At 39.9% G+C, this 15,765-nt stretch overlaps 1 protein-coding gene across 1 annotated transcript; it reads left to right on the top strand.

Moving 5' to 3' along the window:
• Window positions 1-1,787: 1,787 nt before the first annotated feature.
• Window positions 1,788-15,009, top strand: haspin (histone H3 associated protein kinase). The gene is made up of 16 exons (XM_056368402.1): window positions 1,788-2,246; window positions 3,140-3,310; window positions 3,625-3,777; window positions 5,014-5,154; window positions 5,903-7,886; window positions 9,058-9,193; window positions 9,369-9,523; window positions 10,193-10,381; window positions 10,710-10,795; window positions 10,986-11,048; window positions 11,141-11,232; window positions 11,397-11,476; window positions 11,934-12,022; window positions 13,265-13,407; window positions 13,532-13,634; window positions 14,395-15,009. The coding sequence occupies exons 1-16, from the start codon at window positions 2,086-2,088 to the stop codon at window positions 14,594-14,596; spliced, it is 3,948 nt and encodes a 1,315-aa protein (XP_056224377.1). The 5' UTR covers window positions 1,788-2,085; the 3' UTR covers window positions 14,597-15,009.
• Window positions 15,010-15,765: the final 756 nt, after the last annotated feature.

The following is a 15,765-nucleotide window of genomic DNA, read 5'->3' as shown; positions in this document are numbered from 1 at the left end:
AAAAATTGGCATCTTTGTATACATGATTTGTAGTTAATGGTCTGAAAGGGCAAAACCACAAAGTAATTACTATTTAAATTTGTCCCATTTGGAATTGAGACAAAGAGGGCCATCTGGGCCTATGCAAGGTAGTGCATTGAACAGATACAGTGAGCTTTAAAGACACATCCAAGATTGCCTTGATTGAAGTGTCTTAATAACTATTTGATGGACTGCCATGAAATATAGAACAGACATTTGTAGTCGTTGAATGAATCCTTATTACTATAGCTTTGACTTTTAATCTAGTGCCATCAGCAGGTGAAAACTTCTACTTGTCATCACTTAAGTTCATGACGGTTTACCTACAAAAATAATAATGACCGTATTTTCACAGCTGTACTTGCACTTATTGCTTACACGTGCTATGTACATAGGCTGATCTAGTTTTACATTACAGCCATACAGGGCTGATAAAATAGTAATTTTACTTGGTTTTGTTTCATTTCTGATAAGTGCCCACTGATAAGAATAAAGAGACTGCAGTGGTCCACTGTCATCAACATCCTGTTCTTTCCAAGAATATATGCATTTTCCAATATTTTTATATACATTTTAAATCTAAAATAAATTTGGCAACATATACAATTTTCAACATACACAATACTGATGTAAATATCTCATGTTGTACATCATGCTTTTACACATACAGTATAAGCCAGTACAGTCTGATAGAATAATGACACCTGGTGGTTACACTGACTTACTGCATTGTTTCTTTTATCTTCTGGGTCTGTCATATGTAGAGGGGATGGTGTTCAAACTCTGGCCCATAAATTGGTTCGTCTATTTTAGTTCCTGTTGTAGTGCAATACCTAAAACCATTGCACAAGTCAAAATTGGTAGGCCACATATTCTTACACTACTTTCAAGTTTGTCTTAAAACAATAGTCAGGTATTAATATAAACAGTGAAACCGGTTTTGCTTGGAAGTCTTTTTGTCGTGACCTTCCAAAGTTTACTTCTTAATGCATTTTCACTGGAAGTGATGGGGTCAAAATCCATAGTCCTGGTTTTGTGCAAAAATGTATTCAGATGTTTATCTTAACCTGAAATGAGGCTTCAGCAGTTTGAGTTAATCAAATCAGGTGGGCATCATCTAAAGTTACAGTCTTTTCAGTGTAGACTTCCTTTGTCAGCAGTGTTTTTCTGCTGAGCTACAGTAGGATAGTGACAAAAAACACTGAATTTTGGATTAAAAGGCTGTAACTCTTAAAGCTATCCACTTCATTTTTCCACTTCAGACCAATGACGCCTCTTATCAAATTCAGATACATTTTGAAATGTAAATTTCCACAAAATATATAAGTAAGTGGACAATTAATAAAAAGAGGAAAGAGAGATTGGTCAGGGGACCCAAAAAATAATTCTTCATAGTACAACAACACTTTCATGTAGAAAACATAGACCCAGGGAATCTTGTTTTATGTGTGTGGGATTTACCTGTAAAATTCAAAATGCATCACAAATCAAATTAATACAAATTTGGTCTTACAAATCATGTTGTGGCTTCTGTATTTGTATTGTGGTTTTTGCATACGGGCTTTTGCTTTAGCATTCATGTTGTTGCTTTTGCATTTGTGTTGTGTTCGTGTTTTTGCTTTTGAATTGTGTTGACTCCTCTAGGCCACCATAAGTTAGCCGATGTACAATTTAAACGCATCAAGATGTTGTTACTCCAATCCGCTAGTCGGCACTGTATTGGGCGTTCACCAATTGTTGACCAATCAACGACGAGTCCAGCGGTTTGAACAAGAAGCGGGTGCGGCGGATTCATGTTGGAAAATAATGAAGGAGACGCAAAAGATAATGTATCGCTATCAATCATGGAAACGGGTTAAAAGAAGTATTTAGTGAGATGGAGTTACAGTGAGTTTAGTAGGTCACTGTTGATGAATCGTGAAGGCGCTTATACAGTTTTGGCATCACAGTTAAAAGCTGTCGTTAGCATAGCAACATAGTCTCTAGATTAATAACATCAGATGTTTTCGATCACGTTGAACACAAGTTAGACACATTAGCTCGGTTTTAGCTGTAATTTCAAACATGAAGCCAGTGAAGCCATTAATTCTGAAGACCTACGGTAGGCAGAGGCGACATCTGACCGCCTGGATTTCACCTGATGACCGCAAGCAGGCCTTTGATAGCACGCTCTCAACGGACGGTGACATCTCTGTCTTTGAACCCGCAAAACCTGCGAGGAAAAGGTGAGTTCAAGTCGACAGGTGATGAGAGTCCTCTCACCCTGACTGTCGTTCTTCCTATTAATGTGCTGTCATGTCCCCGTTTCTGTCTCTGATGTCATAAGGTCACTCAGTCACTTGGGTTTTAGGAGAAGTCTACAGGGATTACATGCCAAGATGCATTCAGTACATTAAAGGGAACAAGTTATTACATGAAAGAAGGATGTCTGAACTGTCTGTAAGAACACGTTAGTCAGGCTTTAGCTTATCACAGATACAACTGTATTGCATCCCAGTGACCAGTGTTTCTGTTTTTTCCCCCACCCTTTTTATATCAGTAAAGGTGGGCTAAATAAGAGAAACACCTCTACATAACATAATGCATTTCAACAGCACTACAAACTACAGCCTCCAAAATGTTCACAAAGTTGAAACGAATTCAATAGCATTATAAGCTTGATGGAGGGAGGATTCGTTAGCTAGATGTACCCAATAAACTACCATCTGAGTGTATATCACCTAACATAGGAACATGTCAGTCAATAAGCCACAAGGAAAAGCCAAATATGTATTTGGGGAAATTTTGAAATGGTGTAGCTATGGCAAAGCTTGCCCACCACAGAGCACTGACAAGTTTTTTTCTCAACTGTAAAATGTCCCACTCACTCCATATCTTGGTCAAAGTCCTTAACTAACCAGATTAATTGGTCTTTATCAGGAATATTTGTTAATGGCAGGTATTTATTATATTAAGAAAACAACTAGTGACAATATTCTTTTTTTCTACTGTCAAAATCAGTACATCTGTCTATATCTGTCCCCAAAATGTAACTACTAAAACACCCAAAACCTACTTTCTCTCATGTCCAATATCATACAACTGTTCCTTATGTCTTCATCTGTTTTTCATGCCATAGAAACACAAGAACCAGTGCTGGTGGTCGTAGAGCTGCACGTCCTGTCAAGAAAAACACAATCCAATGTCTGACAGAGAAGAGCTGGGATGAGGAGAATATCAGCAATGAGGAGAACGTCATCATTTACTCTCATCCCCACCCTCAACCTGCTCAGCAGAGCAAGAAAACAAGGTCTGTGAACAAACATACAGTGGGCAATTATGAGCGATGTAGATACCTCATTAATGTGCATTTTGTGATAAATAAACAGTTAATAATTTACCAATTATACACAAGAATTACCTAAAGCAAATACCTATAATTTGAATTACTGATTATAGCTTTGTAATATTTTTGTCCATTTTAGGATTAACAAAATAGAGCTTGTGATTATTTGCATCATTTACATTTAATGTTTTACAGTTGTTTTTTTTCCCTGACCACCTGCTAATAATCAGTATTCTAACCTGCTCATTTGTTGGTTTTAATTTTTTCCTTATTATTAGAGGGAGGAACTCTGGTGTCGTCACTGGTAGAGTTAGCCGCCCTGCCAAGAGAAAAGCTGTGTTATGTCTGACAGAGATCAGCAGTGATGAGGAGAACATCAGCAGACCCTCTCCTCCGTGCCCTCAGCTCGCTCAGCAGAGCAAGACGACCAGGTCTGTGCACAGCCAAGCATGAGCAGAACACATTATGCAAACACAAAGAGTTTTGTGACTCTGTTTTGCTTTTCTATGTTATCATAACAGTATCTGTAAACAGACTTTTGACTTTTGACTTATGACTTATGCATTTGAGCATAACTGTTTTTTACAGGCTCCTTCAATACCCAATGTCCATTGTGAATGCTGTGATTTTAAATCTCAGATCTAGGGCTGTGTTGTCAATTTTCTTCTTTCTTCTTCAAATCTTCGACAGATTTGATCAAACATCCACTTCAAGGTTTGCAGGAACTAAATCAAAGACACAGGAGGACAGGAAACTTAATACTGAATCCCACTGTTTTTGTTCTCCAGATAATAGAGAGTACTAAGTACAAATCTGGCATGTGAAGCATCTCTAAATCTCTTCTTCTTCTGTTAACGCTCTCTCTCGCCATGCTCCTCCTAAGGGATGCTTACACAGGATTCCCTGATTTGTCTGAGCCTAAAACATTGCTGAGTCACAGTTACACAGGAATTTCTGATTGGTCTAATCCTGAAACATTGCTGAGTCACAGTTACACCAGATTCTCTGGTCTAACTCCAAAATATTGTTGAGTCACCACTATAGTAGCAACTCTGAAAAAACCTATATGCTGGCACAATAGTGTACCTGTCTCTACTCTGCGGGTCAAGGTGATCTTTCTCTTTTCCACCACTCAGTGCGCACTTATGATTAGATGTACAATTTCTATCTAACTATATGGATTACATGAGCATCACAGTTTCCTTCAACAGCTGCTATTTTAAATTGATATCAAATGTTGAAAATAATGACAAATACCCATCAGCAGTTCAAATCAAGTTTATTGTGTCTGACCAGCAATCTACAAATCTAAACATTTTAAATTGTCTGATGTAATACAAAAGCATCATATGTATCGCTTTTTTTTTTTTAAATATTAATGTAGACAACCAAATTTTGCAAAGTAGCAATATAATGTGTTTCTCCTATATCATTATGCAATTCTACTGAAAACTGATAAATGATGATGTTGAATTATTGCCCCAGCCATTGATGTTTATCTTCAGTTGTTGTGGATTGTGCATGTTATGTGGCCAGATTCTCATAATTGGGCTTTTGAACTTACAACTACGTGCTTGCCTGGAATCACTCACTTGCAGGAGTAATTTTAATGTTTGTATTTTATTGTATGTATTTCTGAAATGATTTTTGTCTCTGCATGCCAACAGGAAAAGCCAACTCGTGTCTGTTCCAGAAGTCATGATGAGGCGGAAAGGCCGACAGGTTCTAATGACCAGCGAGAGTGAGGAAGACTCGATGTCTGCACTAAAATGTCCCAAAAATTCATTTCAGATGAAGAGAGACTCTAAGTAAGTACCCAGCCAGTCAGGTTTTTAGTGCTCCTGTTAGATAGCAGAAGGCTGAATCCAAATGTCCGGACTTCACCACACTTACAGACCTAACGGGCGCCTTCCTAGGAAGTCCATGAGTGCTGAGGGCTGTCCACAAGGGAGCTCAAGTGGACTTCCTGTGGACTTCCAGAGAGTCCACCTGGGTTGCAGGTTTTACTGGACTTTGCTCGGGAAAGTACCCACAATCCATTGCAATATGGATGTGACGCTGTAAAAAACTAAAGTAATAGTAATAATAATAATAAGACGACGATTTACCATATTTATTTTTGAAGACAATGTCTTTTGTCCATTTTGTTGCAGGGGTTTATTGATAGTAGGGCTTCCTAATGCACATAAAGAATATAACTGGGCTGAGTAATTTGAATTTGTTATAATGTAAAGCTGTTTTTTTCTTCCAAGGGTGTGAGGATCCTCATTTGAAGATTATATTTAATGTCATATTGTTTTTGGCAGCTCATGTCTAGCATGCATTCTGTTATGGTTACAGTGTAATGGAGCTGACCTGCAAATATCACATAAAGGGTTTTCAGAAGCGATACTGTTAAGAATCAGAAAAAATTCAGAAAAATACTTACAATTATTACAGAAATTAGTTACAGGGTAGGAAATTTCACTTTATCCCCACTGAAGTTTGGAGGTTAATTTCTGTAACCATTAGCTCTCTTCCTCTTCTGTATTTTTTTTTTTTTTTTTCCTTCCTCAGTGTTCATCCTCGCTCTGTGGGACGCTTTGTAACCCGCCGCAGACGTGGGACTTCCGCCAAACCCAAACTCCCTAAAGCAATAGTCAGTATACTCAACTCATCAGATGACTTTACGTCTGGAGGGTTGTGTTCCAGTGGTATCCTTCGGCCTTCCAGGAGGAGGAGGAGGTTCCCTCCAGCGGTTTTGCTGTCGAGTGCGGAGAACTCAATGAATGCTGCGGGGACTTCCAGCTTCGCAACCAACCCCCTTCGAGAGATATCCATCAATGAGTCGGCAGATCACAGCCTCGGACCCTGCCCCCGGAAACCCATCTTTTGCTCTACACCCTCAGAGGGCTCCCTCAGCCAACGTCCACACCTTAAACTCTTTCCCATCAATGATAAGTCCTCTACTTCTCCGTCCATGTCAGTGAGCTGTATAGGCCCCACTGGACTCCACTCTGTTGAGAAGTTGCAGTCAAGCCTTGGTGAGCAAGAACCAGACTTGCATCACCATGAAGAACCCTCCGGTGATTTATTAATGGGGCCTGAGAGCTCTAACAAGGGAAGCAGCTGTAGTGAGGAAGCCAAAAGCCACAGTCAAAGCTCAAAGACAATGTACGGTGGGAAATTTCCAAGTCTAAATCTGCTCTCTACAGACGGTGAAAGCAGCAGTGATTTTGTATCAGCAGCAGGAGGGTTAGAGTGGCAGATAGAGGCTCTGAAGGAGAAATGTTTGACCGAGCTCTGCTCAGTGCAGTTGGAGAGATTAGACAGCGTCACTGTGACTCAGCTTTGCAGTCAAACAACCTACTCATCCTGTTTGGGGCTGTCAGGCTCAGTTCACAGCCAGCAAACAAATAAATATTCACTGTCTGTGGAGAGTCATCAAACTGCTGACCTTTTGCAGTCTTCAGAAGTATCACTTAATCTTCATTTATCTGTGACAAACAATACAATCAGAGATTATTTACAACCAGTAAGTAGTTTTGAGTCTCCTAAACAGGAAGCTTCAGTGACTGACTGTTTACCATCAATTGACTATAAGCAGTCAGCTGAGAACTCACCAGCATCAGTACTTTATGATGAATCTACCCACCACACAGAGAGCAGTGTTCAGTTTGTCATGGGCACACAATTGCCAGCCACCAGCCCTGTACAAACACTGTTTACTGAAGAGGAGGTTGAAGGAATAAAAGACAAATGTCTTGCTAAGAAATGCGCCATTCACCTAAAACAATTATCACAATCGACTGTTAAACAACTCAAAGGGTTCACAAAGCAGAAAAATGCACGTATGACCTATATCGTTAGGTCTGTTAATCCAGATGCAGACAAGTCTAAAAAGGACCACACACACGACATCGGAGGAGAAACCACTGAGGGAATGATGCTGTCTGTTAGACGGTCAGTAAACAGCAGCAGTCCAGCAGCCCGGACACAGTCCAGTGATCCAGAAACAGAAGAAAAGACAGCGGTGCTCAAGACGATGCTGAAGGAGAAATGTCTATCTGACAAGCTCTCTGTTGAGCTAAAGAGAGTAACTTTATCACAGTTGAAAGAAATTCTGCAGCTGAAAGACAAAAAGCTTGAATCTTTCACAGTTGTGTCAGACTCAGCCAGTGATGAACTGGTAGAGGATGACCACCAGTCTGAGAATGATACTAATGTCTGTGATGAAGACACTTCTGTTAAAGTCAATACAAAAAAGAGGAGCTCAACTAGTTCTGAATACAGGATTGCCTCAGACAAAGAAGAAGTTGTCAAGAGCTCCTGTAACATTCCGTCCAAAAGAAGAAAGAAGTCTCTGGCTCCAAAAGAAAAGAAGAGGAGGAGCACATCTGCAGACAGACCTGGGACGACCAGGAAGGCCTGTGTGAGCGGTCTGAGCGTGAGTCGCTGGAAAAACAAAGGCAGCGCCAGCACAAGCAGTTGGGCAGGCGGCGCCAAGTCTGTGGACTGCAGCATCAATGAGCTGATCTCCATGCAACACAAACAGCCAAGGGTGAGACAACATGCACAAAAACACAACACAATACTGCTGAAATATTTTTTGACAGTTTTGATATTATTGGTTAGCCATTGTCAGACAAAATAAGCTATGCGTTGAGGCAGTTTTTGGCTGTCAGACGTATCAACGGACCTTTTCAATTTGATTAAAGAAAATTAACCACATTTTTTTTCCTGGTGTGACACTTGAGTCTTTCAATACCTGCAATCAAATTCATCAGGTTTTTACTAAGAATATATTTCTAGAATATTTTCAAGCAGTAATATTTTTAGCTATTTCTGAGAGGATATTCAGCAATATTTATGTTTAACAAAAATGTATCACTAATTGGGAATGTTTGTTCTTGTGGGGTTCTTTTCATTTTTTATGACACATGAAAAGCCTACATCAAACATCATCTGATTTGTCAAATATTTATCATTATCTTGATGTCTATCCACTAAGTGAAGTTTATTTATACACATAGAGAGGGTTTATGAGTGATGATGCTACATGGTGCCATATTCAAGTCAGGTTCTAGGGAAGGTTTTGTTCACCCAAATGACAAAAAAAGAAGACAAGTTTCCCATTTATCTTAAATGCTATCAACCCCCTTGTAAATAGTTTCAGTTTCATCTGCTAAATGTTTGAGATAGTCACGTCTAATATTCAAGCTGCTGCCCTCATAGACGTAGTGAATGGGATTTTGATTGTATAACACTCAAAAGCGTTCAAAATGTTCTTCCAGATGTCCTGGTTACAGAGATTTAGTTAATTAAATCAATCTTACCCTTTACTTCGTTTTTTTTTTTTAAATTTTTATCCTTAGTAGAAATGATTTTGTGACTGAAAACTGTTCATTACATCATTACTGGGACAGTTTGTTGAGATGCATTTTCCTCCCTTCTGCTGAGTTGCATTTTTTTTAAAGTAATTTTTTAATTGCTCTCAACTCCACAAACAAAAATTTAAAACCCCAAATCATCTGCATGGAAAGGTATGACTAAATGTTTTTGGACCAACTTACACACTGCACACAAAATGATTTTTGTTTAAAGTGCGTATTGTTTTCATTCCCACTACTAATCCCACCCTACTGTAATTAAGGCTTAATTGTTAGGATGGATTTAAAATGGCCACAGGTGGAGCTGTGGCATCACTGACTCTCACTCCGTCGTGTGTGTAGGAGGTTGGAACAACCATGAATTTCTCCACCCCGGTGAGAGCGGGTCCGCTCAACCTCTCGTCTCTGTTGGCTGACTTCACACCAAGCACACACACCTGGAGCCGACTCAAGGCCGCCCTCTCTGTTCACCGCAAAGGCATGTGTAATACACACACATACACCACAAAGTAGTAATTTGTCCCCCACTTGTTGAGGACTTAACATTTTGAAATTTAATTTAAAGCTGCCACTTCAATAACTGTGTCCTTACGTTCCATCCTACCTTTCATTTTTCTAACTGTCTCTGTCTCTTTTCTGCCCTCCCTCATTAGTGCTACTCACTCCGAGGGGTTTACATCTGTCAGACTCTCCTGGAAGGACGGCTCTTGCAGACGTCAGCCAGGACCTCTTTGCCACACCCTTGCGGACGCCGCTCCATAAACGTCTCCAGTCGCAGCTGTACCATAGTTCTCTGGTACAACACATGGTACACATCTGCTACTATTAAGGAGTCATAAGAGACAGACATACACTCTGTTGCCAGTTTATTAACTGCACTTAGCTAGAACTAAATCAGTCTAATACAACAGTCCTATAATAAATCCAAGTTGATTCAGCTGTATGATGATTTTGGAGGCTGCGGTTTGTGCAGAAGATCCCGCTGCTTTAGTTTACAACCTTTTCGGAGGTGTTTTCAAACGTGTTTAATATTTATGACACATGTCAATCTGGCCAATGAAATTTCAACACGAGGGATTACACACCAACTAGTGACAAATCGTCAACTAAATTTGACTGTCCTTATAATTACTGGAATTTTCAGTCACTGCTGTTACTGTCATATTGTTGCCTAATTGCACCTGATGATGAGGGACTGTCATCTGTACTACTCATTTACTCATACTAACACCTTGTGTACACCAGTGGTGCAGAGAGTACAGTTACACCAGTAAATCACAAGCTGAAGAACAAGCCATTACAGGCAAGTGCACTGGTTGAAATGGAAACACGTCTGTCCCATCACACAGACCCACTGAAATATGTCCAATATGTAACAAACGCTTAATATAGAGAACAAGCTTGTACCACTTTCTTTCTACGTTCTCACTGTTGAATGTGTCATTACACGTCATCTGTCTCCTGTCTTTTGTTACAGCCTGTGTGTGAGGATGCAGATCTGTCGGATGAAGAGAAGGTGTGTGCTGAGTGTTTCCAGCAGCAACCTCTGCCCTGGGAGGAGTGCATTCTCCCTCACCGTATGAAACAGTGTGTTAAGATTGGGGAGGGGACCTTCGGTGAGGTCTTCTCCACCACCAACGCCTCAGGAGACACTGTTGCTCTCAAAGTATGTGTGTTTGTGTGTTTATTGTGTATGATATAACCCATACTGCATCACAAGTGTACAATTGTTATACTTTCAAGGTAACTGTTTGGTCAACCACCTTTTTTGTCATAGAATATTCTGCTGCTTTTTTCCAGAGCACTCAGGAATGTTATGATACATTAAAAATAGCACCATGGCAACATAATCCTATATAGAGTTTTGTTTAGGCCTGTCAAATGCTAACAAACCACATAGTTCAATGATAAATTAAAAAAAAATGTCATAAATGTTCGATGCCTGTACCGTGTGTGTATATTCTGCAGTGAAACAGTGGTTCTTGTCTTGACAGATAATTCCAGTAGAGGGCAGTGAGAAGGTGAACGGAGAGGACCAGAAGACGTTTGGAGAGATTCTCCATGAGATTATTATCTCAAAGTAAGTGGTACACTCAGTACAAACTAACACTGCACATCATTCTGCTCCATTTGCCGGGACAGACACTAGCATATGTGCATGAAAGAAGTTGTGACACCAGAGGTGTAATCCTATTCAAGGTCTGAGTGTTTTCATTTAGTGATGCCTGGCCATTGCTAACTAAACTGCACTGTTTAATTTCATCTGCCAGGGAGCTGAGCAGCCTGAAAGAGAAGCAACACAACCAGACTCGCGGCTTTATTGGACTCAATGAGTAAGCACTCCCTCTGGTCCTTTGTCTTTTCGTCTGTAAGCGTCTCAGCGGTTTTGAGTGTTAATATGACTTGATGTGTTGTTCCCTCACAGTCTCCACTGCGTTCAAGGCTGCTACCCTCCAGATTTCCTGAATGCTTGGGACACGTTTGACCAAAAGAAAGGCTCTGAGAATGACAGACCAGGTCAGTGAGATAAAAGCATGTCTATCATGGGATGGTTTGTTATTAAAATAGATTTATATTTTAATCCCCATTAAGGCCCTATTAAACATGGTACAACACAACGTTTTACAGGACCAGGTTGTTTATCTACTTCACTGGTTCCCTCTGTGTCGCTCTTTGCACAGATTTCTTTGAAAAGGATCAGTTATTCATAATCCTGGAGTTTGAGTTTGGAGGCATCGATCTAGAGAACAGCAATGGAACGGTACGTACACCACATCACAATGACGACTGCTTAATACCTCCGCCTGTGTGCTATACAGTGTTTTGCTGTGATGTTAAACCTTCGTCGCTCGTGTCAGTCACTGCTCAGAACGGCCAGAATTTCGAGTACTGTCATCAAACAGAAGCATTACACTTTACACCCCACTGTCATTACACTAGCTTTAGCTCATTACACTTGCAGGCTAGCTGTAAAGATGTGCTCAAACATTGATGAAGACAGCGTCTTGAATTGAGTCATTACGACTTTATGTCAGGAGGAGCTTAAATATGTATGCTAGAGACAAATCTGTAAGAAGATGCTACACATAGCTTTTGCAAATGCTGTGTAATAACTGGAAAACAACGTTGCAACATGTATTTTCTAAACCTATGAAATGTTTTATTGCTCTGGTGAAGAACAAATGCACTTTATAATTCAACTCTCTTGTGTTATCAAGCTGGCGTCTATAGGGGTGGCAAAGAGCATCCTTCATCAGGTTACTGCTGCCTTGGCTGTGGCTGAGCAGGAGCTACACTTTGAACACAGGTACTCACACACACACACACACATACAGAACTCAGGCTGCTGTGATTGTATTCGTGCATCAGGCCTTGTTCACACGAGTTATGGTTATACTCGGTGTGACTCACCAAAATGCAAGTGTGAATCCCTGAGCTCTAGTGAATTCCCTTCCTCATAAAAGAACTAAAGTGTTTTAAATTCTGTATAGTTTACGTCCATGCTTTTCCAAGCTTGCGATCTTCTTCTTACCTGCCTTTGCTGCAATGTTACAGCAGATCTTGCCGCTTTACCGCCACATGTTGATCAGTGGAATAGTGCGACACCATTGTTAGGACTGTGTATTGTCATCTGAAATGAACAAAGCAGGGACCCGCTAGTAGAAATACAGCTCCATAATGTGAGTATAACCTCTAAAAGAGCAATGAACGTTTAATAAGAATATTGAGATAGTGGAATTGGAATAATAATTTTAAAAATGACCAGCCTTTCTCACACATCGGCTGTTGATAGATTAAGTCCTGCCTAGGTAGATAAAATGGCTCCATTTCAATCTAACGCCTTATTTCACTCTTGTCAAACTAACTCAGTTTAGCCACACAACTGTCTGAGTTGCCTGTGCTGCAGTAACTAAGTGGGGACAAGAGGCTTCTCTGTGCACAGCCACCAGTGAGGTCTTTAGGTCACATCAGTACTTTGTACCCTTTACAGATTGTCTGCATGTAAGGTGTTTAGGGGACATCTGTAAATTGTAGTTACAGATTGTATATATTGTACGATAAGTCCATAAGGTAATTATTGTGTAAAATGAAAGATGCAATCCATGTTTGAGAAGCTGGGGCCAGTGAATTTTGGTGCTTTTGCTTCAAAAGAATGACTTGAATCATTGTTGTTTTCCTTTGTGAATCCCTAGACCAGATGCGGATCAAGGCATACATGCATGACCCTGTGGCATGAGAGCATAACCACAACTTTGTATTAATACACAAATACACATAAAAACAGCTTGCATAACACTGATATTCTGAAAAATATTTGTCTTATAATATACAACAACAAATACTATGAAACTGTCTTGCAGTTGTACACGTTAAATTTAAGCAACTTAAACTCCAGCTGCCACAGTGAGTGTGAAATGTGGTATTCGGTATCTAAGCCAACTCAGTGACGCATGTAGCGTGGGTGTGTGTGCGTGTTGTCAGTGTAATGGATAATATGATGGTGTCTTGTAACTGGACCTTTCATCCCCCCCTGTGCTGTTTACTGCAGGGACCTCCACTGGGGCAATGTGCTGGTCAAAACAACCAGGCAGAAGAAGGGGAGCTTCCTCCTAAATGGAACGGCCCACTCTCTGGAAACCAAGGGAGTGCTGGTCCGCATCATTGACTACTCTCTCTCCAGACTAGAGATCGGTCAGATATTTTTCCCCCTCCCTTGTTTCTACTCACTGTCATATTTTGAATGACTTGTTTTATGAGCAAAATACATGCAGCTGTTTAATTAATGAATACTCAGCGCATGTTTTGTTGCCTCCAGATGATCTGACGGTGTCCTGTGACATCTCGAAGGACGAGGAGCTTTTCCTGGGCCAGGGAGATTACCAGTTTGATATCTACAGACTGATGAGACAGGAGAATGGGTCAGTGTATTTATGTGACTAATTCAAAAACACTCACTGAGACATTTAACTGGAGTATCTCTGTACTGTAAAAGTGTCACGTTAAGCAGATTAATCATACGCACATAAAAAGAACTTTATCCGATTAAACACATAACAAGAGGGATAACAGAGCCAGCAGACGTCTTATTGATTTGACTTTGGTAAATCAATATGATGCCTAGAAAGTAAAAGCAGCTGATTAGAGATTTCAAACAATAAGGCTTTTCTTATGATAAGATGGATCTGTGGTTGGTATGATGGAATGTCTTTTCATCTAGAAAATGCAATTGCTTGGTGAGAGTTGGAGGAGAGGATCAATACCATTGTCATATCTGTCTGTTTAAGCCAGCAGATTGTTAGCTTAGCATCAAGACAAGAAACAGGGAAACAGCTGGCCTAAAAATCACCTGCCAGCTCGTTTAAAGCTCAAAAACCAGTGAGTCATTATGGAGATATACTGTATTAATAACAGCTCATCTTTGAGGGTGTTTGTAGATGGATTTTTACCTTCTTTCCTCCAGGCTTCATGCTAAGCTAAGCTAACTGCCTCCTGCATGTAGCTTAGTATTTACTGTACAGGTATGAGTGTGGTTTTCTAATAAGTATATTTTCCAACATGTCAAGCCATTGTTCAAACAGGCACGATCACTCCTCTTATGGATAATCCTTCTAATTTACAGTATTAATTTAACATCTCAGATTCATGATCCCCTGCTGCGCTTTTTTTTGTCTGTGTCAGAAACAACTGGAATGACTTCCACCCCCATACCAACGTGCTGTGGCTCCACTACCTGTGCTCCAAGCTGCTTTCCATGAAGTACCGGGGCTCAGGAGGGAGGGGTGCCAAGGACACGCGAGAGGAGCTCACTCGTTTCTATGACAACATCCTCCAGTACAGCTCTGCCACTGAGGCGCTGCACAACTACCCCATGTTTCAGTAGTATGTGAGCACCCAACATATAAAGTGTAAAGAAGCTCAGCTAGAGACTATTTATTAGTATGAAGGAGGTCCAATGCATGTGGATCATCGTAAGTCAGCTTCCTTTAGTCAGCAGTCGGCCGGTCACTCCTCATGACCTCTGATTATGTACAGACGGTTATTGATTCCCTTGTAACACAATGACAGAGATGGAGGTTACTTAATGTACAGTGTGTGCAGAACTGTCATTTGACAAAGGTGATTAAAATTACCATGTGGAAGTTATCTATTCATGTGTTTTTAATGGAGCTTATTTATACCTGTTCTTGCATAGGCTGGATTTTTTTTTTGACTCATTAGTTCATGTTTATGCATCGTAAGTATAAATGCAGTAAGAAATATTCTTAATAAATTTCTCATCTGATTTTTAACAGACTTAAAGTGGTATTGTGCTCACGATTTTTGCAATCTGTATTAGTGCTTAAATGACTAATCCATTTTAAATTAATCACTGACTCATCATCTTCATCTATTAAGCAAAAATGCCAAATATTCTCTGGGTCTAGCTTCTCAGATGTGAGGATTTGCAGCTTCTTTCGGTTTCATACTGAATCTCTGGTGTTGGTTGAATGAGGTATTTGACATCATCACCTTGGGCTCTGAGAAATGGTAATGAGCATTTCTTTTCTGACATTTAATAGACTAGATGATGGCAACTATATCAGCAAATACTAGCTTATTGTGTTGGTGTATAATGTATTTTAGCTGATAAAAAAAATTTAAGGATATTGGTCAATGTATCATTATTGGAATTAAATCTCAAAAATCTATTGGTATCAGCATCAGTTAGGCTATAATGGTAATCTGGGATATTTATATTCCATTGTTTGCTTTTTTTTTTTATCAAAGGGTGAAAGGGTGGTGGTGGTTTTGTGTTTCTTTTAGAAAGTTTTGCCTGTCTTTGTAGTCTATTAACTGAGCTCTGACTTTCAAACAAGAAATATTAGGTCATTTCATACAGACACTCTTGCCCAGGGAGTCGGGCCCCATGCAGAATTTAAAAGGTCTTAAAAACTCTGAAATCTTATTTGTTGAACACCTCAGAAACCTTGTTTATCAATACACTGTTTCTAAATCAGTTTTCAAGAGATGTTGCTATGCGATATAAATCTTAATTTACTGTGACAGAGG

Source organism: Seriola aureovittata, chromosome 3, assembly GCF_021018895.1.
Source record: "Seriola aureovittata isolate HTS-2021-v1 ecotype China chromosome 3, ASM2101889v1, whole genome shotgun sequence".
NCBI classification, from domain to species: Eukaryota; Metazoa; Chordata; class Actinopteri; order Carangiformes; family Carangidae; genus Seriola; species Seriola aureovittata.
Note: the sequence above shows the minus strand (reverse complement) of the source record. Positions and strands in the feature narration are given on the sequence as shown.